General features: G+C 43.1%; 1 protein-coding gene across 2 annotated transcripts in view; it reads left to right on the top strand.

Annotated features, from left to right (window-relative positions):
- The window catches only part of LOC139413128 (neural cell adhesion molecule 2-like), a 384,436-nt gene extending 362,372 nt beyond the window's left edge, over window positions 1–22,064 (top strand). The window contains exons 15-17 of one of the 2 annotated variants that reach the window (XM_071160210.1): window positions 12,969–13,176; window positions 17,369–17,485; window positions 18,847–19,193. In XM_071160210.1, coding sequence (XP_071016311.1) covers window positions 12,969–13,176; window positions 17,369–17,485; window positions 18,847–18,961 — 440 coding nt within the window. In that variant the 3' untranslated portion in view covers window positions 18,962–19,193. Of the gene's footprint in view, window positions 1–12,968; window positions 13,177–17,368; window positions 17,486–18,846 lie in introns of both variants that reach the window. The other variant, XM_071160211.1, reaches the window with a different exon arrangement.
- The last annotated feature ends 2,842 nt before the right edge of the window (window positions 22,065–24,906 follow it).

Below are 24,906 nucleotides of genomic sequence, written 5' to 3'. Positions count from 1 at the left end.
AAAATGTCATTTAAGGTACTCAAAAGCTTTTTACTATCATTCTTTATGTCATGTATTTTTGTTTCATAGTGTAGTTTCTTCTTTTTATTCAGTTTAGTCACATGATTTCTCAATTTGCAGTACATTTGCCAAGCTGTTGTGCAGCCAGACTTATTTGCCATTCTTTTGCACATCCCTCTTAACCTTAACATTTTTCAATTTATATTTTATTTCACCTTTTTTATCCAGGTAGGCTAGTTGAGAACAAGTTCTCATTTTACAACTGTGACCAGGCCAAGATAAAGCAAAGCAGTATGACACATACAACACAGAGTTACACATGGAATAAACAAACATACAGTCAATAATACAGTAGAAAAAGTCTGTATACAGGCAATAAATAGGCCACAGTGGCGAAGTCATAACAATATACCAATTAAACACTTGAGTGATAGATGTACAGAAGATAAATGTGCAGGTAGAGATACTGGGGTGCAAAGGAGCAAGATAAATAAATACAGTATGAGGATGAGGTAGTTGGATGAGCTATTTACCGATGGGCTATGTACAGGTGCAGGGATCTGTGAGCTGCTCTGACAGCTGGTGCTTAAAGCTAGTGAGGGAGATATGAGTCTCCAGCTTCAGTGATTTTTGCAGTTCATTCCAGTCATTGGCAGCAGAGAACTGGAAGGAAAGACAACCAAAGGAGGAATTGGCTTTGGGGGTGACCAGTGAGATATACCTGCTGGAGCGTGTGCTACGGGTGGGTGCTGCTATGGTGACCAGTGAGCTGAGATAAGGCAGGGCTTTACCTAGCAACGACTTGTAGATGGCCTGGAGCCAGTGGGTTTGGCGACGAGTATGAAGCGAGGCCCAGCCAACGAGAGCGCACAGGTCGCAGTGGTGGGTAGTATATGGGGCTTTGGTGACAAAACGGATGGCACTGTGATAGACTGCATCGAATTTGTTGTGTAGAGTGTTGGAGGCTATTTTGTAGATGACATCGCCGAAGTCTAGGATTGGTAGGATGGTCAGTTTTACGAGGGTATGTTTGGCAGCATGAGTGAAGGATGCTTTGTTGCGAAATAAGAAGCTGATTCTAGATTTAATTTTGGATTGGAGATGCTTAATGTGAGTCTGGAAGGAGAGTTTACAGTCTAGCCAGACACCTAGGTATTTTTAGTTGTCCACATATTCTAAGTCAGAACCGTCCAAAGTAGTAATGCAGGACAGGCAGGCAGATGCGGGCAGCGATCGGTTGAAGAGCATGCATTTTGTTTTACTTGTATTTAAGAGCACTTGGAGGCCACGGAAGGAGAGTTATATGGCATTGAAGCTTGTCTGGAGGTTAGTTAACACAGTGTCCAAAGGGCCAGAAGTAAACTGAATGGTGTCGTCTGCGTAGGTGGATCAGAGAATCACCAGCAGCAAGAGTGACATCATTGATGTACACAGAGAAGAGAGTCGGCCCAGGAAATGAACCCCCATAGAGACTGCCAGAGGTCCGGACAACAGGCCCTCTGATTTGACACACTGAACTCTATCAGAGAAGTAGTTGGTGAACCAAGTGAGGCAATCATTTGAGAAACCAAGGCTGTTGAGTCTGCCGATGTGGTGATTGACAGAGTCGAAAGCCATGGCCAGGTCGATAAATACGGCTGCACAGTAATGTCTCTTATCAATGTCGGTTATGATATCGTTTAGACCTTGAGCGTGGCTGAGGTGCACCCATGACCAGCTCTGAAACCAGATTGCATAGCGGAGAAGGTACGTGGGATTCGAAATGGTTGGTAATCTGTTTGTTAACTTGGCTTTCTTAGAAAGGCAGGGTAGTATAGATATAGGTCTGTAGCAGTTTGGGTCTAAAGTGTCTCCACATTTGAAGAGGGGGATGATCGTGGCAGCTGTCCAATCTTTGGGAATCTCAGACGATATGAAAGAGGTTGAACAGGCTAGTAAATAGGGGTTGCAACAATTTTGGCGTATTTAGTCAGCCACCAATTGTGCAAGTTATCCCACTTAAAAAGATGAGAGGCTTGTAATTTGTATCATAGGTACACTTCAACTATGACAGACAAAATCAGAAAAAAAATCCAGAAAATCACATTGTGGGATTTTTAATGAATTTATTTGCAAATTATGGTGGAAAATAAGTATTTGGTCAATAACAAAAGTTTCTCAATACTTTGTTATATACCCTTTGTTGGCAATGACAGAGGTGAAGACTTACAGAAAACGTTTGACAAGGTTTTCACACACTGTTGCTGGTATTTTGGCCCATTCCTCCATGCAGATCTCCTCTAGAGCAGTGATGTTTTTGGGCTGTTGCCCACACAAAAACCAGAAAAGCATTCAAATTATATCATTTACCTTTGAAGAACTTCAGATGTTTTCAATGAGGAGACTCTGTTAGATAGCAAATGTTCAGTTTTTCCTGAAAGATTATTTGTTTAGGAGAAATCGCTCCGTTTGGTGCGTCACGTTTGGCTACCAAAAAAAAAACGAAAATCCAGTCATCAAAACGCCAAACTTTTTTCCAAATTAACTCCATAATATCGACTGAAACATGGCAAACGTTGTTTAGAACCAATCCTCAAGGTGTTTTTCACATATCTCTTCGATGACATATCGTTCGTGGAAGTGTGCTTTCTGTCCTGAATCCCAGGAGAAAATGCCCGCAACTGAAGATTACGCACCAATTTAGACAAAGGACACCGGGCGGACCCCTGGAAAATGTAGTCTCTTATGGCCAATCTTCCAATGATATGCCTACAAATACGTCACAATGCTGCAGACATCTTGAAGAAACGACAGAAAGCGCAGGCTCGTTCCTGGTGCATTCACAGCCATATAAGGAGACATTGGAAAACAGAGCTTCAGAAATTCTGCTCATTTCCTGTTTGAAGTTTCATCTTGGTTTCGCCTGTAGCATGAGTTCTGTGGCACTCACAGATAATATCTTTGCAGTTTTGGAAACGTTAGACTGTTTTCTTTCCAAAGCTGTCAATTATATGCATAGTCGAGCATCTTTTCGTGACAAAATATTTTTTTTATCCAATAATGAAATAGCGCCCCCATAGACTCAACTGGTTTTAACCAACACGTCTGGCACTGCAGGATTTGAGTCCCTGGCGGCGTAGTGTGTTAGTGAAGGTAGGCTTTGTTACTTTGGTCCCAGCTCTCTGCAGGTCATTCACTAGGTCCCCCCGTGTGGTTCTGGGATTTTTGCTCACCGTTCTTGTGATCATTTTGACCCCATGGGTTGAGATCTTGCGTGGAGCCCCAGATCGAGGGAGATTATCAGTGGTCTTGTATGTCTTCCATTTCCTAATAATTGCTCCCATAGTTGATTTCTTCAAACCAAGCTGCTTACCTATTGCAGATTCAGTCTTCCCAGCCTGGTGCAGGTCTACAATTTTGTTTCTGGTGTCCTTTGACAGCTCTTTGGTCTTGGCCATAGTGGGGTTTGGAGTGTGACTGCTTGAGGTTGTGGACAGGTGTCTTTTATACTGATAACAAGTTCAAACAGGTGCCTTTAATACAGGTAACGAGTGGAGGACAGAGGAGCCTCTTAAAGAAGATGTTACAGGTCTGTGAGAGACAGAAATCTTGCTTGTTTGTAGGTGACCAAATACTTATTTTCCACCATAATTTGCAAAGTCTGTCATATTTGAAGTATACCTATGATGAAAATTACAGGCCTCTCATCTTTTTAAGTGGGAGAACTTGTACAATTGGTGGCTGACTAAATACTTTTTTCCCCACTGTACCTAGTAGGTTAATTGATCATTTATGTAGGATGGCTGGGGTGTTAAGCTTGTCCCAGTTTAGGTCACCTAGCAGCACAAGCGCTGAAGATAGACGGGGGCAATCAATTCACATATGGTGTCCAGGGCACGGCTGGCTGTAGCAAGCGGCAACAGTGAGAGACTTGATTCTGGAAAGGTGGATTTTTAAAAGTAGAAGCTCAAATTTTTGGGGTACAGACCTGGATAGTAAGACAGAACTCTGCAGGCTATCTCTGCAGTAGATTACAACTCCGCCCCCGTTGGCAGTTCTATCTTGTCGGAAAATGTTATAGTTAGGGATGGAAATTTCAGGGGTTTTGGTGGTCTTCCTAAGCCAGGATTCAGACACGGCTAGGACTTCCGGGTTGGCGGAGTGTGCTAAAGCAGTGAATAAAACAAACTTAGAGAGTAGGCTTCTAATATTAACATGCATGAAACCAAAGACTTTTACGGTTAAAGAAGTCAACAAATGAGAGCACCTGGTGAATAGGAGTTGCCTGGATTAACCTCTACATCACCGGAGGAACAGGGGAGGAGTAGAATAAGGGTATGGCTAAAGGCTATAAGAACTGATCATCTAGTACGTTTGGAACAGAGAGTAAAAGGAGAACGTTTCTGGGTGCGATAGAATAGATTCAAGGCATAATGTACAAACAAAGGTATGGTAGGATGTAAGTACATTGGAGGTTAACCTAGGTATTTTGTGATGATGAGAGAGATATTGTCTCTAGAAACATTTAAACCAGCTGATGTCACCGCATGTGTGGGGGGTGGAACTAAAGGGTTGGCTAAGCCATATTGAGCAGGGCTAGAGGCTCTGCAGTGAAATATGACAATATTCACTAACCAGAACAGCAATGGAAAAGGCATATTGACATTAGGGAGAGGCATGCGTAGCCGAGTGATCATAGGAGTCCAGTGAGTAGTTAGGCTGGCTGGAGACACGGCGATTCAGACAGCTAGCAGGCCGGGGCTAGCAGAAGGGCCTTAGAGGGATGTCGCAATGGAGGAAGTCTGTTATATCCTCTTCTTGCAGTTACGTCGAATAGACCAGTCGTGATGGAGTAGTAGGGTTCCGTGTAGCAAAGGGGTTCAGTCCAATTGGCAAAATAGGTATCGTGGCCCAAGCAATTGGCAGATGGATCTCTTCAGCTAACAGTCCGATATGCTCTCGACAACTAGCGGGCCGCGGCTAGCAGATGGGCATTCAAATCAAATCAAATCAAATGTATTTATATAGCCCTTCGTACATCAGCTGATATCTCAAAGTGCTGTACAGAAACCCAGCCTAAAACCCCAAACAGCAAGCAATGCAGGTGTAGAAGCACGGTGGCTAGGAAAAACTCCCTAGAAAGGCCAAAATCTAGGAAGAAACCTAGAGAGGAACCAGGCTATGTGGGTTGGCCAGTCCTCTTCTGGCTGTGCCGGGTGGAGATTATAACAGAACATGGCCAAGATGTTCAAATGTTCATAAATGACCAGCATGGTCCAATAATAATAAGGCAGAACAGTTGAAACTGGAGCAGCAGCACAGCCAGGTGGACTGGGGACAGCAAGGAGTCATCATGTCAGGTAGTCCTGAGGCATGGTCCTAGGGCTCAGGTCCTCCGAGAGAGAGAAAGAAAGAGCGAATTAGAGAGAGCACACTTAAATTCACACAGGACACCGAATAGGACAGGAGAAGTACTCCAGATATAACAAACTGACCCTAGCCCCCCGACACATAAACTACTGCAGCATAAATACTGGAGGCTGAGACAGGAGGGGTCAGGAGACACTGTGGCCCCAGGGGATGTCGCAACGGAGGGGCCTGTTGGGAATAAAACCTTGGGCAGATTATTTCGGTAGTCTAGTCGTGATGGATAAGCGGGGTTTCGTGTAGTGAAAGGGGTCCAAGCCAATTGGCAAAATAGGTATAGTGGCCCAAGAAATTGGCCGATGGACCTATTCCGCTAACAGTCCGATATGCTCTAGACAGCTGGCAAACCGCGGCTAGCAGGCTAGCAGATGGGCATTCAGGGGACGTCACGACGTAGGAGCCAGTTGAATAACCCACTCGGGCAGATTACGTCGGTAGTCCAGTTGTGAAGGAGCTCCATACTGGCAGTAAAAGGGGTCCGGGCCAATTGGCAAAATAGGTATTGTACAGTGGCGGATGGACCTCTTCAGCTAGCCGGGAGATGGGCCTAGCATGGGCTAGCTTCAGGCTAATTGGTGCTTGCTTCAGGACAGGGACGTTAGCCGGGAGTAGCCACTCGGATAGGAGCTAGCTAGCTGCGATGATCCAAGTGAAAAGGTTCAGAGCTTGCGATAGGAATCGGTGGATATGGAGAGAAAATAGGTCCGGTATACTCTGGTTTGAATCGTGTTGTGCAAATTGGCGAGAGTTTTGCGAGCTAAAGGTTAGCTGATGACCTTTAGCAGTGGTTAGCTGACGACTAGCTAGTAGCAAGTTAGCTGGCTAGCTTATGTTGGGGGGTTATTAAGTAAAGAAAAATACTTTAGAAAAAAGGAGGAGGAGAGTATTTTGAAGTTGAGGTTTAGAAAAATATATGAAAGGATATGCGAAGAAAAATATATAAAAAAAATATATAAATGGGACACAACAGGACGAGGACAAGGACAAATTCCTCATCAAACCACAGGGATTTAACAATTTTTACAGTGATTTTCTTAATGGCTGCATGCTTATTAGTAACGTGTACAAGCAATTTCATAAAGGTGTTAGGTGAGGCGCTGGTTGCTTCTCATTACACACCACAGACCAACAAATATATTTTACATCAACAACATAGGAATCACTACAAAACATATTGTATTACCTCTTACACACTATTAGGCCCAGCTATTGGAACTTCGGTTTTCCTAGATGTGGCTACTATATTGTGATCACCACATCTGATGGATTTGTATACTGCTTTAAAGCATATTTTTGTATTGTGATGTGACTATCATTAGTGTGATGACTGCTATTTATTGAATAATTGCCTACTACGTTGAATTATTACTCAATTAAATGAATCATGTGACATCTAACTCATTAGGGATTTGGGGCACCACGGTTAAAGTTTGTTTAATGAGTTAGATATTATAGCAGTCACTAATTAATAACTTCCTCAAATCAGTCTCATTCTGAACGTCGTAGACTACGTAAATTTGCAAAAACCCAGGTCTCACTGATCATTCCATACCGCGCAAATTGATTTTATTATTTATTTACTAACAAGCTAAATGATAACATATGATACACACACACACACACGGTGTAGGGTCATTGATTAGAAACTTAATGAGCGTTACACAAGATGGAGATTTAAAGAGCGAGAGAGCGCAAGAGAGAAAGAGAAGCAACACATGGATACATTTGTAAACTACGCTTAATTTAGCTCGAATACCTTGCCCTGTACTGTCACTCTTATGGGTAAGAAGTAATGCATGTATTTACATGTTGAAGGTCTTTGTTGGGTATCTCTGTTGGGCCCAGGCCTTCGTGGACAAAGTTCTGCTTGGTGAGAAGGGGCCTGTTCCTCGCATTGATTGTTGAGAGGTTCCTTTTGTCTTCAACCTCGTGTTGCGTTTCGAGATCGTGACTAATCGTAAACCTCAGCTGCAGCTTGTGGTAATTCTAGTCTGATATGTTCATTCTTAACTCAAATGCTTTATACCCTCGGGTAAAAAGGGGGCTTTTTACGTCATGCCGTCTCTGTGTTCCTTGGGGTGTGGCTAATCACGAGACACGGTATCTCCATTTACTATGATCTCGTTAGAGAACTAAAATCACATTCTTATCGTCACAAAAACGATCTCTTTATCCTCAATATTTTCCACACAATGTAAAGTATGTAACCATGATATACACAGTCAGAAAATTCTTCAAGTTAAAATGTTTTTGTTATAAAGTCTTCATGCAACTTTTAATCACAAAATGTACCTTAATTTTCCTTATTCCAACTGTCATCATTCCCAACACTCGGATGTTGAAATATATTGTCCCAATGTCCATTGTTTGAGGTTGTTTTTGTTTTGAGGTTTTGAGGTTTTGTTTTTGAGGTTGTTTTTGTTTTGTTTGAGGTTGTTTTTGGGCAAAGAATACTTAATAAGACCCACAGGTATTCCAAACACCCTAACTAGACCCCAAAAGGAATCGTCTGCTGCCTATGGTTTACAATCAATGTGAGGTGTCATAAAAGACCACCACCAGAATGAACAGGGGAGGTCCGGGCTGTGGCCCGCCGTTCCGGACCCGTCGTATGGTTGTCCAGGCTAGTATATCTAGGCAGTAACTTAGGCAGACGTTAACAACGCACAACACTCAGGCAATACATCATTTAAATGTCTTCCCCAAATGAGCAGTGTTGTGGCCCTAACTGATGGCCATATGGGGAACTGGTTTGTGGCTCTATCGCTTCCTAATTGTCAAAGCGAATTAAACAAAGAAAATGGAATAAACAAAATATAGCTACCACACCTTAATCATATAATTGGACTATGTTCTATATACTTACTTTGTCTTGGCTAAATGACTCTATCATGACATTGTCTCTGTCATATCTAGGGTGATCCTATTTTAAGGTGGGTAGTTAAGGCACTCTGAAACATGGCAGAGGACATTACAGGGCTGACCTAGCGAACTCTGGAGCTGGGGATTCTGATATAATAAGCTACAGGTGACAGCTTTACCACTCTCGTCTAGCCCCGTCCAGTGGGGCAGGAACTTTGTTACGACGCCCACGGGTTTGGTGTATATGTAGTACCATGCCTTATCTCCGATCTCGGACACCTGGTGTGGGGTCTTTTTTGTCGTAATGGGTCTTCTTTCCAATTTTCCTTGAGTGTACACAAAGGTAGTCAGTCTGGAGGTGGGTTTGATGTCCGCCACGTATTGATGAGCCTTGTAGGCTGTGGCAACCTCTCCCGGTTGGTACAGAAGATGCAGTGGAAGTGTCATTTGCCAGTCAGTCATCATCTTGAATGGTGTTATTCCCACTGATCTGTTGCGTGTGGCTCTGATCTCCATCAGTACCAGTGGGAGTTTGAGATCCCAATCGTTGTGGTTGGCTGCCACATATTTTCTCGGGATTCTGAAAATTGTCTGGTTGCTCATTTCTAACCTGCCGGAGCTCCTAGGGTCTTCCTCAATGTGGATTTTAGCTTTGACTCCCAGGAGCCACCACAGTTCGGTCATAAGAGCTGCCCAAAAATGGGTTCCGCTGTCACTGTCCACGGTTTCTCCTAACAGGCTGAAATGACTGAAAACGTGGTTGAGCAAAAGAACAGCCGTGGTTTCCTCTGTCATTGGCTACGGGCAGACACTCCACCCACTTTGTGAATGCGCAAGTCACTGTGAGGAGATACTTGTTGCCTCTTGCTGACCTGGCAACTGGGCCTACCCAGTCGATCTGGATCGAGCTCTGGGAAGTGTTGCAAGGGTGCTCTATGAAGTGGCTTGGAGGGTTGAGACTGGCAGCAAACTAGACACACCCTCACGTATTGTGTCATGTTTTGTTCCATGTGAGGCCAGTTGGCCACCTGTTGCAATGTTTCACATGTAGCCTTTACCCCCCTATGGCCTCCACATGGCTCGTCGTGGGCATGAGCTATCATTACCCCCCTCTGTTTAGGAACCACCTACCTTCGTGTGGCGTCGGTTTCTGAAACCTAAACCAGTAGGTTATCGACAAGTGTGAGGTGCTGTTTAGTTGCGTACAGTGAACGCAAGTCGTGTGAGCCTGCCAAAGCCAGTTCAGACACTGGGTGATTGACAGGATCAGACCGGAAAGCCATCAAAGTGGCAAGGGACTCATCTTGGTGTTGCTTTGCTACCAGGTCACCATTCCGGAATGAACGAGTTAGCAACACATTATTATGTTCTGCGGTGCTACATGGCTACGTGTTACCATGGGCGCCTCAGTGATCATTGCTTCCCGAGTATCAAACACCCAAGGGGTGCCGTGAATTGCACTGGATTTCGCCATAATGTCGGCATGGTTGTTGCCAAGTTTGTCACGACCAGGTGATTAGGAGTGTCCCTTGACGTTCTTCCAGTATGTCGTGTTTGGTTATGAGGTTGTCGCAAGCTAGAATGAGCTCTTTGTTTTTCCACTTCTTTGGCCACTCGACGTAGTCTTTTGTTTCCAAAACGACAAGTGGCATAAGAAGTTGAGTGTGGCGTAGTTTGAGTTGGTGCAGATTGCCAGTTCCAACAAGTCATGTTTCACCGCTGTTTGCTGGCTGGTCTTGTTGCCTAGCTGAAATTGAACAGGTTTGCGCGGAATGTCGTTGTGCCACACCAATCCCACCTCAGTTTGCAAGTGATCTAGATGACGGTAAGAACAGCCATCCACCAATGCCATCGGCATGCCAAGAGTGAGATCCATTAGATCCATCAATCCATTAGCGGTACCAAAAAATCAATTAAATCTATCCCAGTCAGCATCTGTTCAGTGTCAATGCACAGGGTGGATAAGTGACACGCTTTTGAAGTTCAGTTTTAGTAGGAGACCCTTGGTTAGAGGCAGGATAGCTTGAGTGAATACTTAAAGTACCGTGTTGCTACGTTCCGTTTTCAACTAACGTTTTGCTGGGTCCACTGCTCTTTTGAGATATGAGGTAAATAGTCGAACCCGAATCTATCAGCACATCACAGGTCAAACAGTCCTCTAAGACTGGTTTAAGGTATGGCCTAAAAACCGAGGAGGTTTTTCTCGTCATATCCCCAACAAAGTGGATTGGGTTGGAAGAATTGGTTGGTTATCTGTGTCGATTTTCAAGATGGATAAGCCACCTTCATGACCCAGTGGGTCCTCTATTGGAATGGGAGAGGAATCAGCTGTTGCAATGCTGCTTACCTTGTGCATCTCCACATCTATATCAGAGTATGTTGACAAAACCTGTGGGCTTGTGTTTAGATCAAGGGGGCCCTGGACATGGATTTGAGTGAGGGTGGGAGTAATGTTAATGTTGACGTCCTCGCGAATGGAGTGAATTTCTGCGGACTCGTTCCCCGGCAATTTTACGCCTAGTCATGGTGACTTATCCTTTCTCAAATTTCTTCTGCTGCAGTACATCTCTAATCAGAGCTTCTAGAGAACTTCGGTTGATGTTTTGATCGTAGTTGGACCCTTTGTTGCTCTTGTTATGCACATTACCCTTGTGCCCTGAACCTTTGTGATTGTTAGGTACGGCGGCCAAGTTGATCTCTACGGGACCTGTTTGGTTGTGGACATTTTTTATAGCTATCATTACCGGTGTGGTGTTGTTTGGTAGCCACTCACCTTGTGCATCATCTTTTGCCGCTTCTGTCCCCAAAATCTGTGCTCACAAGCTCTCGGAGTGCCGAGATTGGGAAAAACAACGTGGGCAGTAGGGCCCAAGTGGTGGATTAACAAAAGGCTAAGCTGTGTTTTGCAATATTGCACTTGTGATTTCATGAATATGAATATTTTTTTAGTAATATTATTTGACTGTGGCGCTATGCTATTCAGCGGTTGCTGACGAAAATGATCCCGCTAACGGGGATGTGTAGCGTCAAGAAGTTAAGGAGAGGTATATCTATAATTCCATGTGTATAACTTGTATTATCATCTACATGTATGATGAGTATTTCTGTTGAATCGATGTGGCTATGCAAAATCACTGGATGTTTTTGGAACTAGTGAACGTAACTCGCCAATATAAACTCAGATTTTTTTATATAACTTTATCAAACAGAACATACATGTATTGTGTAACATGAAGTCCTATGAGTGTCATCTGATGAAGATGGAAAAATGGCTGTGTTGGAAAAATGGCTGTGTTTTTCTGTGGCTTGGTGGTGACCTAACATAATCGTTTGTGGTGCTTTCGCTGTAAAGCCTATTTGAAATTGGACACTGTGGTGGGATTAACAACAAGATTACCTTTAAAATGGTTTAAGATACATGTATGTTTGAGGAATTTTAATTATGAGATTTCTGTTGTTTTGAATTTGGCGCCCTGCACTTTCACTGGCTGTTGTCATATCATCATATCATATTGCAGCACTAAGACGTTTTTAGAGGTCTTCTTTAACCTCGTGTTACATTTCAGGATCGTGACTAATCGTAGACCTCAGCTGCAGCTCGTGGTCATTCTAGTCTGATATGTTAATTCTTAAAGCAAAAGCTTTATACCCTCGGGTTAAAAGGGGGCTCTTACGTCATGCTGATACGCACTCTGGGTTCACTGGGGCATGGCTAATTACGAGGCAAGGTATCACAATTTACTATGATCTTGTTAGAGAACTAAAATCACAATCTTATCGTCACATAAACATTGTCTTTATCCTGCATATTTTCTACACAACGTGAAGTATGTTAACATGATATTGACAGCATGAACATTTTTCAAGTTTCAATGTTTTTGTTATAAAGTCTTCATGCAACTTTTAATTACATAACAAAATAGACCTTCATATTACAAATTCCAACTGTCATCATTCCCAACACTCGGATGTGAAAATATATTGTCCCAGTGTCCATTGTTTGATGTTGTAGTTTTTGGGCGGCAAACTCTTCATAAAGCCCACAGACATTCCTTTCGCTCAAACTAGACCCCAAAAGGAATCATCTGCTGCCTATGGTTTACGATCATAAAACCTCAACATCAATCCCTCCCTCTCCCTCCGAAGAAGAAGCTGGGCTCTGTAGAGATGATCCAGTGTAACCTGATCCTTGGATCCTCACAGGAGAGTCATGACACCTGGTAGGTTGATTGATAACCTGAACCAGGTTGCAGGCATTGGTTACGGTTTTAAGCTTTTTCTTGAGTTGGCAGCTTGATGAAAGCCAGTTAATATTTAAATCACCCAAAAAATGTACCTCTGTTGATATTGCATACATTATCAAGCACATATTGATTTAGGACTTGGTGGTCTATAGCAGCTTCCCACAGGGCTTTCTCTCTGTTTCTCCCATCTTAGCAGACTACCTGTTCAGCAGCTTGGGCCTGGGGGCGGTTGTGATGTGGCTCAGCCCGGGTTATATCACCTTGATGCGTGTCTGATGCCTGTATAACTTGCTGAGTGACAATATCTCTCTCCATCAGGATAATCCCTGTTCAGTGGCCTTGGGCTCTGGCCTGTGGATGGCCTGGGTTATATTAATATGTTGTGTGTCTCTTACTCTGTCTCTGTAACTCGTTGAGTGACAGTACTCTGTCTCTCTTTGTCCGGCCTCCATCTAGCAGACTCCCTGTTCAGCGGCCTGGGGCTGGGGCCTGTGGTGGGCCTGGGTCTGGTCGTACTCCTCCTGGTCCTCGTGGTGGTGGACGTCAGTTGCTACTTCCTGCGCCAGTGTGGCCTGCTCATGTGTATCACGCGCAAGCTCTGCAGCAAGAAGACGGCCACCAGCGGCAAGAGCAAGGAGATGGAGGAGGGCAAGGCCGCCTACCTGTGAGTGGACCTTTGACCTTGGAACTGCGGCAACTGACCTTTTGTTATAGAATGTGTGATGTGACATTGTCGGTCAGTCAGGCAGTTAGTCATAAGCTATTGTTCACTCGCTCACTCACTCACTTGCTTACTCACTCACTCCCTCCCTCACTGACGCCCTACTCACTCACTCAGAGTGCGTCTCAATTCTTTCTACTCCCTTTTCCCTCATACGTTCTGATCTGGAAGAATTGGAAAGGTGAAAGTTAATCCTCCATTTAGTTTGACATTATTATTTTCAGCTGTCCAAACTTTACATATAATTGCAGATGATGGAAAGTAAGCCAATTTAGACGATTGAGACGCACGCAAAGGCAGTTTATATCTCACCCGGTCACTCCCCACTGTCAAAATATGTAAACCACTCATTTAACCATGCAGAAATATACTTGGTACAGTTTTATTTTCTTCATGTGAACTGTATGTGGTATGTCTGGTGTGTATGCACGCACTTGTGTGTTTGTACGTGCGTGCATGTGTGTCCATATGTTCGTTAGTGGCGTGTGTGCACATGCATGTGTACGTGAAAAAAATCTGTATGCGTGATAGTGGGGAATAATACAAGACTATGTGTTTGTTCGGAGGGTCTAAATCGAGGTACAGTGTGTGCTATGTTCAGGCTTCACTGAGCATGCCATTACAAAACCACATCTATTACTATTTACCTCCACTTTCATTCCCATGAAACTGGAGTTTCATTTGAAACAGCATGAATAATTAATAAACGCAAGATAGGACTGATGACTCTAGCACAGCAGAATGGATGTAGAGTGAGAGTGAAAGAGCGATAGAGATTGGGGAAATATGGAAAGAGAGAGAGAGGGGTTGGGGAGAACGAAAGATAGATAGTGAAAGAGGAATAAAGTGGAGAGAGGGATATAGGGAGAAAGATGGATAGAGTGGGAGAGTTGTCAGTGTGTCGCTCCAAGCCGAGGCAAGGGAAGGGAAAAGAGCCTAACAAGAGATTGTGTAGCTAGACTGACATTGCGTTGAGTCACAGGTGTGATGCAGTCTGCTGTGTGCGTGCGTGCTTGTGACTGTCTGGTCGGTGGGCGGGTGGGTGCGTGCGCTTGGTCGGTGGGTGGGTGCATGCGTGCAACTGTCTGGTCAGTGGGTGGGTGGGTGATATCTTCCTGCTGAGACTGCAGGACTGCCTCTGACTCAGGCCTTTCCACACATCTGAGGGATTTGGATTAATGGAAAGTAGGAGATGCTTTAAGTTTCAAATGCTAATTCAGGTCTACCACGGTGCTTAAGCGGTGCTAAGATGGGATTCTAAGTCTTAGAGATGTGTTGAATGTTCTGTAGGATTGTATAAGTTATGTAAGACACTTACATGTAAATGGTCCACCTTATCATGACAGTAAGTGGTGAATGGAAAGAGTGGATAGTCAAATTTGATTCTGATGGAGTTGACAACAACTTGACTTGGTTGTGCTGGTCATTTCTATGAGGCGAAGCATACGGCGTGTTTTACCAGTTTGCTTTGGGCAGCATCTCATTCCAAAAAGTTGTTCCCTCCCTTGCAGCCTTGCTAGATCTGATTTTAAAATGGCTGTAAGCAAAATAGAAGAAACTAGCTAGAGCTACTGCTTACACCAACTCAATTGTCTCAGATCTGCAGGGGGAGTTGAACAAGGGCAGAGGGAAAGGGACAACAACCAGCCCGTATTTGTTCCCACACAATAGCGGCCCACTTTATTTCCAAAAGAATCACATTATCATTAAATAATTTGATTAAATTAAAATAACTTTAATTCACTGGCTAATGAACTATTCATTGAGTTCAGGAATGCATGCTTTCAGCATTTTTAGGTGCCGAAGCATACAAATGTGCATTAGCAATGTATAATTATTTAATTGCATATTTGATATGTTTTTGCCTGCCATAATCCATTTTGTATTGAGCAAGGACGTGCTTGTGTGGGAAAGGTGGTAATAAGCGGTTTGTGTCCTTTTTAATAGATTCACATGGTGTTTCTATACAGACAAAATACATTCCTAATCATAACCATTTATTTAGCTTATATAGTGCTTTTCAGTAAAAACATTTTTTATCTCAAAGTGCTTAAAAAGCTAAATAAACAAGCCCAGGATTGTAAAAACAAATTAATATACGTCCAAATAGAGAGACATCTATTTGGGGACATAATATTACTATGAATAACATTTAGGATGGAATAAATTAAACGAACACCCAACATGATTGATTAACCCATTTATGTCTTCTACCGAGATAAATGTACAAGTCATCTCCTATACTTAATTATTGTTTAGCATTTTAAGCACTGTACACTTTTCACTAAGTGGCAAATATAGTGGCTAAGTAACTGACCGTGTTTTTTTGTTGTTGTTAGGTTTGTAAGATTAGGTCTGCATCGTGGAGGAAATAGTAATTGAGTTATCTTTGGCGTAGGAGTGTTGTCTTAGGTTATAGGTTATAATAGGATAGGTAAGGTCTGGCGGGACTTGAGGACTGCACTTTTGCTTCGTAAAAAGGTATAGTTTATATGTGTTTCCGACATGCTGTTTGGACTCGTTTCTCCCTTGTGTTTAAAGCAGGGTTCTCAAACTACAAGCCCGTAGGCCAAATACGTCCCGCAAGCTGCTTTAATGTGGATGGTACTTGTCAATTGTCTCTACACGTTGTCTCTACACGGCCTTCTCAGACTGTTTGAGGACTGAAACCTTGCGCCGGGCATACACTACACACTTCTAAAATCTTAATAACAACTTGGACATGCACCGATTTCCTTGTCTCAAATATCTAATTCTGTCCATCCTCAACCTCAGGTTGCTCACATTACACAATGATTCCCTATTTGATCTTGCCCTGAGGTTCTCGGTTGTCATAGGGAAAAAATGCTGTCATGCAAGTGAACAGGTTTATTAGTGTGCACATTATTATGTGCAGAAACATTTTCTTTTTTAAAGAGACCGAGGAGCAGAATATGGACTTAATTTTATATTATCATTATTATTTCATGTTATCTTTTTGGTTTCTATCATGGTAGGATGCAGATGTAATATTGGTGCCCTAGCTGGATGGATATTTCACTTAAGGACCAATGGAATGGTCTAAAATAAGCAAACTCCGCTCATCCGGGTCACCGGGCCATATAAAACGAACTTGCCCATTGAAAAGGCATTTTGCTCTCTTCAGTTCCATCAATCTATCTTCCATCACCTCAGTCCACACGGTGTGTGTTGCTGTTGCTTTCTTTTTTGCCATCATTGTTGGTCTCACATGCTGAGCACTCATTGGCCATTGTCAGCAGTCCTTGCCCAATCGCGTTGTAGTACTGCACATACTACAAGATGTACGATCATAAAGTCAGAAGATTCTCGGACAACCACCAGGGATCTGGATAACTGAACAGCCATCATCGGTGTGTCCTTGACTCGCTCAAACTTCGTGAGTCCCAATGTACTAATCCTAGCCCTAGTTCATAGGATTTCACCCCGATCATGGAAATTTGTCTGGGACGGCAAAAATGTGGCGAATTTGTGGCAAAAAAAATTTGAGTAGTGTATGCCCGGCATTATGAACTTTTCAGGCTTATTATAGGAAATCGTCCCCCTCAGAGTCACTACTGACATACTGTGGAGCTTAACATCCAAACCCCCTGAGATAGGAAATGGTTGAACCCAGGGCCAGTCAGGTTCCCCCGACTCAGCCCAATCCAATCCCTTCGCAAGCCCCAAAGCACTGGTGTGGATAGCCTTATTGGCGAGATTAACATTGTCGAAGGAAGGAGCAAGCGAGGGAACGAGAGAGACTTCCCCACTGTGCTTTGGTGTCACTTGGAGGCTCTGTAGATTACAGGCAGGCACACTGAGATATCTCCTCCGCCTTCTGTGTGAGGGTTAAGTATACAGGGTTGCATGGAGACATGGCCGCTGGAGATATCATAGAAGCAAAGGAGAGACGAGAACAGGAAAGCGCTGCTTCTGTCTGCTTTGTGTCACAAATGGATTTGCTGAAGTGTGTGTGTGTGTGTGTGTGTGTGTGTGTGTGTGTGTGTGTGTGTGTGTGTGTGTGTGTGTGTGTGTGTGTGTGTGTGTGTGTGTGTGTGTGTGTGTGTGTGTAACTGTGTGTGTAACTGTGTGTGCACGCACGTGCATGCTCATGCCTGTGTGTGTTTGTGCGTAGGGGCGATGGGTCCAAGGATCCTATCGTTGAGATGAGAACGGAAGAGGAGAGAATAACTAACCACGATGGGAGCCCAGTGCACGAACCCAACGAGACTACACCTCTCACAGAGCCAGAGTAAGGAACCAGAACCACTAGGGTTCTAAGGCCCTGTCCACCCTAATGCTGCGTTTAGATGGTACGAGGTAGACGGCAAACCGGATGTCATTGTTTTCAATGACAGGACAACTGTAAATGCCGTTGAGGCAGGTGGTGAATGCCGTCAGTAGCCACGGTAGAAGGGACTTGCCCGCAGAGTGCAAATATTTCGACCTTTGCCATAGCGTTGTTTTCTACCGGATGTTAATTTGCACGTATTGTTTACTGAAATCACCATAGCAACGCATACTGTCGTGTTGGCTTGCTTTTGACGTCACCCTCTTTCTTGCGTCCTTGTATGATTTTTTTTTTGTGTCCCTCGTCTAAACGTAGCATAATGTAACCCCAACCTAACCCAAATATGCAGCCCTATTAGTAGAAAAGGGCACTTTAGCTGAAGTTGACAGGAAGCATAAGGAGTTGGTGTTTTAGTGTGTTTTCTAGGTCTTGGCTTATAGTATGCCCTTGCACTCACTTAACTGATATCATTACTGGACGTATAGTTGTGGAAATGTGCTTTAGTATAAAATAGTATTTTGAATCCAGGCCACATCTGTGTCCAGTCAGTCAAGAGCCATCTACAGTACATGGTTCAACAGCCAGGGGCCAAAGGTCAAAATTTAGTCCATCTTACAGCAGGCCTCTTCAACCCAAGGGTGTCCCTTGCCGATGGGATCGTTGAACGCTACTGGATTTGATAGTTGTAGTGTAGTCTAATTGACTGAGCTTGTATGAGTACTGTAAATTAATCAGGTGTAGATTGTTCGTTGTTGTATTTCCGGCGTTAAAAATTAGGGATTGTTTTTGTTATATAATTTTTTGTTTGTGTATTTTTTATGTATGTTCAGTAAGTGAATTGAGTGCTGTTGAAACTGTTGGAATTATCAACCACCATATTAATATATTGATCAAGTAAATGTATTAATTAGACAGTCAGTCAGGTAGTGTTAACTTTGAATGTATTACATGCATTGAGTAGTAGTAGAGGACCGCTACTTATGTTATGGATGCATCATTCTCCATCGTGTTCACTCTTTTCTGCCATGGAAACTACCACTCATCCCACCTCTTATAGTTTGCCAATAAGGATGCATGCTCTGTATGCGTGTATGTAAATGCATTATCTAAATGTCATACAGGGTGATTAAGTCCGTTCACATTCCACATTTCTATGTATTGATTGTTTATGAGTGTCTTCCCTGTACTGTAACCGTAATGAACGATGAACAGCCATGGTCATGAGTGAGACGTGGGTTGAGTGAAATGTGTAGTTATAATTAACCCTTTCATCTGAGGTCTCTCACTCAGACGTGTTTGTCTCCTTTGTCTCTCTCCCACAGGAAGCTACCGCTGAAGGAGGAGAACGGGAAGGAGACGCTCAAGCCCGACATGATCGAGATCAAAGTGCACAGTGACAACAGCATCCACACAAAGCAGGACGACAGTAAAGCATAAAATGTGTGTGCCCTCTCGCCCCTCGCCGCAAACGAGAACACTTCGGAGCATCCTACCCTGAGACCAAAACACAGAATAAACACGACACGTAAAAAAAATATGATGATATCCCTTATATGTCCATAAGGGCCCAGAGAAAAAACGAAAAGTGTGTGTAAATACAAATAAGAGAGAGGAAGACCCCAACAACAAGCGTTTTTATGTGACTAATCAATGATGTTGTTTCTATCCAAGATGGCTCCAGTCGAAGACACTTCGTGTTGATCAGTGATTGTAATATTGTTTCATTTTTTCCTCTGACTTTGGTTTTGTTGTTGTTTTTTTATGCCTTGGCCGTTGCTTATCCGTTGCTTTTATTTATTTTCCTTCCCCCTCTTATTCAATCCCCATTTGCAAAAACCCACCTGATCCTACACACATACATACATACATACATACATACATAGATACACACACAAACACATACACGCCAAAGCTCTCTGTCTGAAGGATAAGTAGCGCCACTATCGACTCCCACTCAAGTCCGCTGTGCCTGGTAAAAAAAGATCTCCTACAGTAGCATTTACAGAGTAAGCTACCCTGTCCTCACTGCAGCAGTCTCGTCTGTATTCTATTGCGGCTCTGGTCTAAGATGTGATGTCTGGGTTGTCCTGTCTAATGCTTGTGTACTACGTTACATCCGCCCCTTTATGCCCGCTCCTCTTTGAGCTTCCGGCTCAGAGAATGTTGAGCTAGCTCATTGGTTATGCCACCATTTTGATTTGTTCTTTTAAAGAAGATGAAAAAATTAACAGGTACTGTCAAGGTGCCTTTGCACATTGTAGTGATAGTCGTATTGGTGTGTCTGAATGTGTCTGCTGTTATGAGTGTGAGAGCTGTTATGAGTGTGAGAGCTGTGTAAATATATTTAGCATATTTGATCAAAATCGTTTGCGTTAACTATGCAAGCTGTCTGTCTCCATTATTTTACTAGTGTACCATGTGTATCCATAAGGTGACAGCATGACAGGAAAATAATCTCTGATGATAACAGCTATTTGTTAGCCAGTCAGAAAGAATCCCCCAAGATCCATTATGGTTCTAGGTGGTTACATCTGAGAGGACCACGTGGTCAGCACACATGGTCCGTGTGGTCAGGAAGTTAGCCAGGAAATTTAAAATATTTTGAACAGAATATGAACATAGTTACACCTGCCACTGTTGACCAATGAGCTGGCTTCATTGTAAGGATTGTGCAAGGTTGTGTTTTAGCACTGGTTTTGATGGTGATGCCATGAGTACTGCTGTTTTTTGGCAGAAAATGAATCTGTACCGGGCCCTTAGAGTTATAGGTAAAGTTTCCTGTGTATTTGTTAACCGTCTTCATGGTGTATCCGTAACCAGGCTACAGCGCTTGTTATCTCGCACCTCAAAACACAACAATAAACAACAGAGACAATTTTGTGTTATTTTTATGGTTACTCTGCTTTACATTGAATGTTTATTTACATTTTTTGCCGTTCAATTCTTTTACAATATTTTTTTTCTTCTCAAAGACAGGAAAAAAAACAATTGATGTTGACATGAAATTGAAATGTGAAAATAATGTGGTTGTCATACAGTCCTGTGAGTATTTTTTTGGGGGAAAAAGTAGTCTATAAAAAGGAAAAGACGGTCATGTCCAATATTGTTTGCTTCATTTGAAAGTTGTGCCATCATTCTATTGACTAAAGGTGAAAACCAATGAATGTTGAATTGTTCTGTTCTCAACTGTTAGACTAGACACGGGCACACGCAAAGTATTTCAGTCATGTTTTTTTAGATACACTTTATTTATAGTTGATTTTAGTTTAATGCCAATATTAATGATCGAAAACCAATTAACTTTTTTCTGTTCATTTTCTTTCTCTGATGTTGTCATGTAAATAGGTAAAGAAAAAAAAAACATATTTTACAAAGCTCTTATGTAAATAGACCCGGAGAAGATGAGTCTTTTTTCAAAAGCAAAAACAGGCTTTCTTGTGTGAACGCTCTCCAGCTGAAAAAAAAAGCTTATTTTAGTTCTGTTCCGACAGTTCAGTGACGACGTGACAGTGGTCTTTACTATTCATCACTTTACCCTCAAGAAAACACACACACAGTGGGCCCTTAGGTCACTTCACAGCATTTCAATGGAGGCTGTAATTAAGATAATAGCATGACTTGGTTTTCCCACGGCCCATTGTCCCCCTGGTCCCTTGCGCTGTGGCAACAGTGTAAACCATTAAATTAAAATGTAATAGGAGGCTTGTTTGCCATTAACCGAGGGAGCGGCGCACATGCTCTTTGGTGACTGGACTATTCCTTGCAAAGTCGACGTGACAGACGCCGTCGTGCTGCCCATTAGTTTGTAATGACCCTGTCGTTAATTAGTGGCGCTGTGAATTCTGGGAAATATAGTATTTGCCACTGCTTGAGAGCTAGGTGGACTCTGACAGTTAGCTCTGATAGAGTAACGAGGGTTTTAGCACAGGCAGCATACAATATTTGAGCACTGAAATGGGTGTGATACCGCGTGTGTGCGTGCCTGTACATAAGTCCATGTGTGCGTGTGCTGTGTGTGTCTTAACCTGAATTTAAAAATGGATTATCATGTATATCGCTGTCATCAATTCTCTGGCTGGAGCGCTCTGCATGTGTGTCTGAGAATCCCCTCTACCCCTCTTTGCTCCATAGGTTTTACCCCATAAAACTGGCTTTGTTTTCTCTCCCAAAGCACGATTGATAAACTGTACCTGCAGTCCTGGAGTTGCTCTGTAGCCTGTTAAGACAACTGTAAATAGGGAGCACATTGCCTGATGGCCATGAGATTTGTACATGTTATTTTATATCTGAATATCAGTCTATTCCCCCGTTCCCTCGTCCCACATCTCTCACCCTCGGACTCCGTCTCAGTCTGTCTCCATAGAGAGTACTGGTGTGTTTCTAGCTCTGTGTATTGTGTCCCCGCCTCTTGTCCCCCTCTGGACTCCCCAGACTGAGTGTGCTTACGCAGGGGGTGGAAACTGTCGATGTGGCCGTAACCTGTGGAACACCCTGTAACAAACCTCCTGTCATTTTATCAGCTGTAAATAAACATGTCCTGATGAAAGATGACGCATGTGGGAGTCGGTCATTTAGTAGGTTTCATCTCGTTTTTTTTTTTATCTTGGTTGTGGTTTTACTACATTTGGTGACCCGTGTGACGAGAATTAAAGAATAATGGGATGTGTCCCAAATGGTACCCTGAAGTGCACTATGTAGGGAATAGGGTGACATTTGGGACACAGACATCCTCATACAGGGCACAGAGTGTAGTGGTGCAACACAAATCTTGAATGGGAATTGTTTCAATGTCAGACCTGGGTTCAAATACATTCGTATTTAAGCATTTGTATTTTAAACACTTATTTTCTTTGTGTTGGTATATTTCCAAATACATTCCAGTATTCAACTACTTGCATTTTCAAGGACAAAATATTCAAATACCCACTTCAAAATAGTATTTTTACTGAGAATACTAATACTATAAGTCAGTAAGTGCAGATTTGTAGATAAACCTCAATCGCATCGAGGTCACTTCCAAACCATATCAGTCTGCCTCGGATGAGAGGGACCGTGCAAAACATATTCAACTCGATTCTATTTCAGGAGACAAAGTGTTTTTTTTTTTTACAATAATTTACCAAAACAAACGTAGAGCTCTGCTCAAAGGGCTCCAAATGGTTCAAAACACGAGACAACGAGAACTGAAGTGCTTTCTAACTAAGCTGCCCCTTCTTCAAACCTCATTTGAAGTTTCTATATAACATGTACTCGCACTATTTGCCCCTTCTCCTCGCTGCTCTGTTTTCCCTACGAGAGGGCTCTGTTCGCTGACGGTTTGATTTGGCTTTGAGGGCTTCTTTCTCTCTGTTCCCTTGCGATGTTAATGGCCTGTTCACCAAATGGGCTGAAACCAGTTCAAGGTAGGGTGACCCAAATATGAAAATGAATAACTGGTACATTGATCAAGTTTGATCATAAAGTGTCAAACAATTGGAATCAGGGGGCAGGCATTACCATGGATTTACTTCCGGCTTTATGCATTGGTAGCCTCCTAACTCATTTAAATATGTGCCGCTTTGAAACCGTCATCACATGTGCACATTCCCTTGCTTTGGCTTTGTTGACAAACCGTAAAGCTCAAGCAGAACGTCCGACCAAAGATACTGGTAACCTTTCGCCTGTGGTTTGACGGTTAGCTACAAAGCTACTTACCAGCATGCCGGCAAAAGCACACTGTGTCGTGACTGGATTCCGTAGTGTAAAAATGACTATTTACCCGAAGACGTCTGACAGCAGTGGCTGCTTTGCATTTCAGGTGGACAGGCTGCACAGGAAATTACGATACGGTCGCGCATGTGCAGTCCACATTTAGAGATGAGATTGCTTTATCAGTTGGGAGAACATTCGATAATGTCCTGCCAGGAAGCTAATCCTGAAGACTGGTGCTGTTCCATTATTGACATTGGATCTGGCAAGCGCTGACCATAATGTAAGTATCAGCGTTTGATGAGTCTGACACGTTAGCCAACATTTTAGGGGGGGATCGGGGGCTAACGTTAGATAACGCAGCTGTGGATGCGTTGACTTGTGAACCGTGTATCTTCTGTAACACGCCTGATAGTCACGATATGATATTTGTTCTTCCATCCCTAAGCCCCCCTACATTGAGTCTTAGAACTGCCAGCACACAGCTGGCATGAAGGAATGGTGTCCACAAAAGGAGTTGCGGTGTGTATAGTATTTGTAAATGACCTCAAATCATATTTTGCCATCTCCTTTTGTCTTTCCACTATCACCAAGCTGTAATGATGGACATTTTAGAAAATTCCACATCCACTCTGTCTGCACAGCTTCCCAGGCAACCACTGCAGCTTGAATGCTGTGATATAAAATCAGCTTTCCCAAGGCAAAGAAGGGGGGATATGCTGTGAAGCGTGTGAAGACCGACCCAACATACTGTATGTCATTGTTATTCATTCATAGAATGAGTAGATCACTACATCAACACTGTTACGGATACAAGTATCCTGTGTGTGTATCCTGTGTGTGTTTCTTTTCTCTCCGTCTCCCCTCACAGGTGAAAATCATCACTCCCCAATCAGTCAACAATCAACCCATCAATCAGAAGACACACCTCCTCCTGTTTCCTACCCTATCACAGTTCCTTCCCCATGGTTTAAAAACCCCATCATTTGTTTGTTCAAGAGCTCAATCTCTTTGTAATGCCATGTTGGTAGATCTCTGCTCTTGATAGATTTCAGTAGCTCAATCTTTGTAATGCCATGTTGGTAGATCGCTGTTCTTTGTAGATTTCAGGAGAGCTCAATCTTTGTAAATGCCATGTTTGTAGACCTCTGTTTTGCACGCGCTCTCTGTGTATTAATTAACCTCTCTTTTGTTTGAGCACCTCCATAGCACTTTGTCATCACCTGTGAGTATTGTTTTGGTTATGGTGTTTGTTTGTTGCTGGTGGGAAAAGGGGAAACCAAGACAAGTCGCCCATGGGCATACACTACCCGTAGGTAAACTTTGTTAAACACACTAGTTAGAACTGGGTGGACCACCCACTGTATTTTTGGTTAGTTAGTTAGCTGTTGTTGAAATAGGCTAGTCTAGCTTAGGGGTGTTTTTGCATATTTGTTTCTTTCCTTGGGTCCAGCTCAGCCCCTTTTCCTGCTCCCCCCCCATTACCGTGTGTTTTACAATAAACCCTGAGTTTGACGGTATTATTTCAGTTGTCCTGGTTATTACGTTCACACTTTTACTTTGTCACAATTATAATTTACATGAGTTATGTTACGCGTCTCACTACCATCCCCCCTAGACTGTCGGGCCAAAAGAGATCTACCAACATGGCATTACAAAGAGATTGAGCTCCTGAAATCTATCAAAGAATAGAG

The sequence above is a fragment of the Oncorhynchus clarkii genome, chromosome 7 (genome assembly GCF_045791955.1).
Source record: "Oncorhynchus clarkii lewisi isolate Uvic-CL-2024 chromosome 7, UVic_Ocla_1.0, whole genome shotgun sequence".
Classification (NCBI taxonomy): Eukaryota; Metazoa; Chordata; class Actinopteri; order Salmoniformes; family Salmonidae; genus Oncorhynchus; species Oncorhynchus clarkii.
This window is presented reverse-complemented; position numbering and strand designations above follow the sequence as displayed.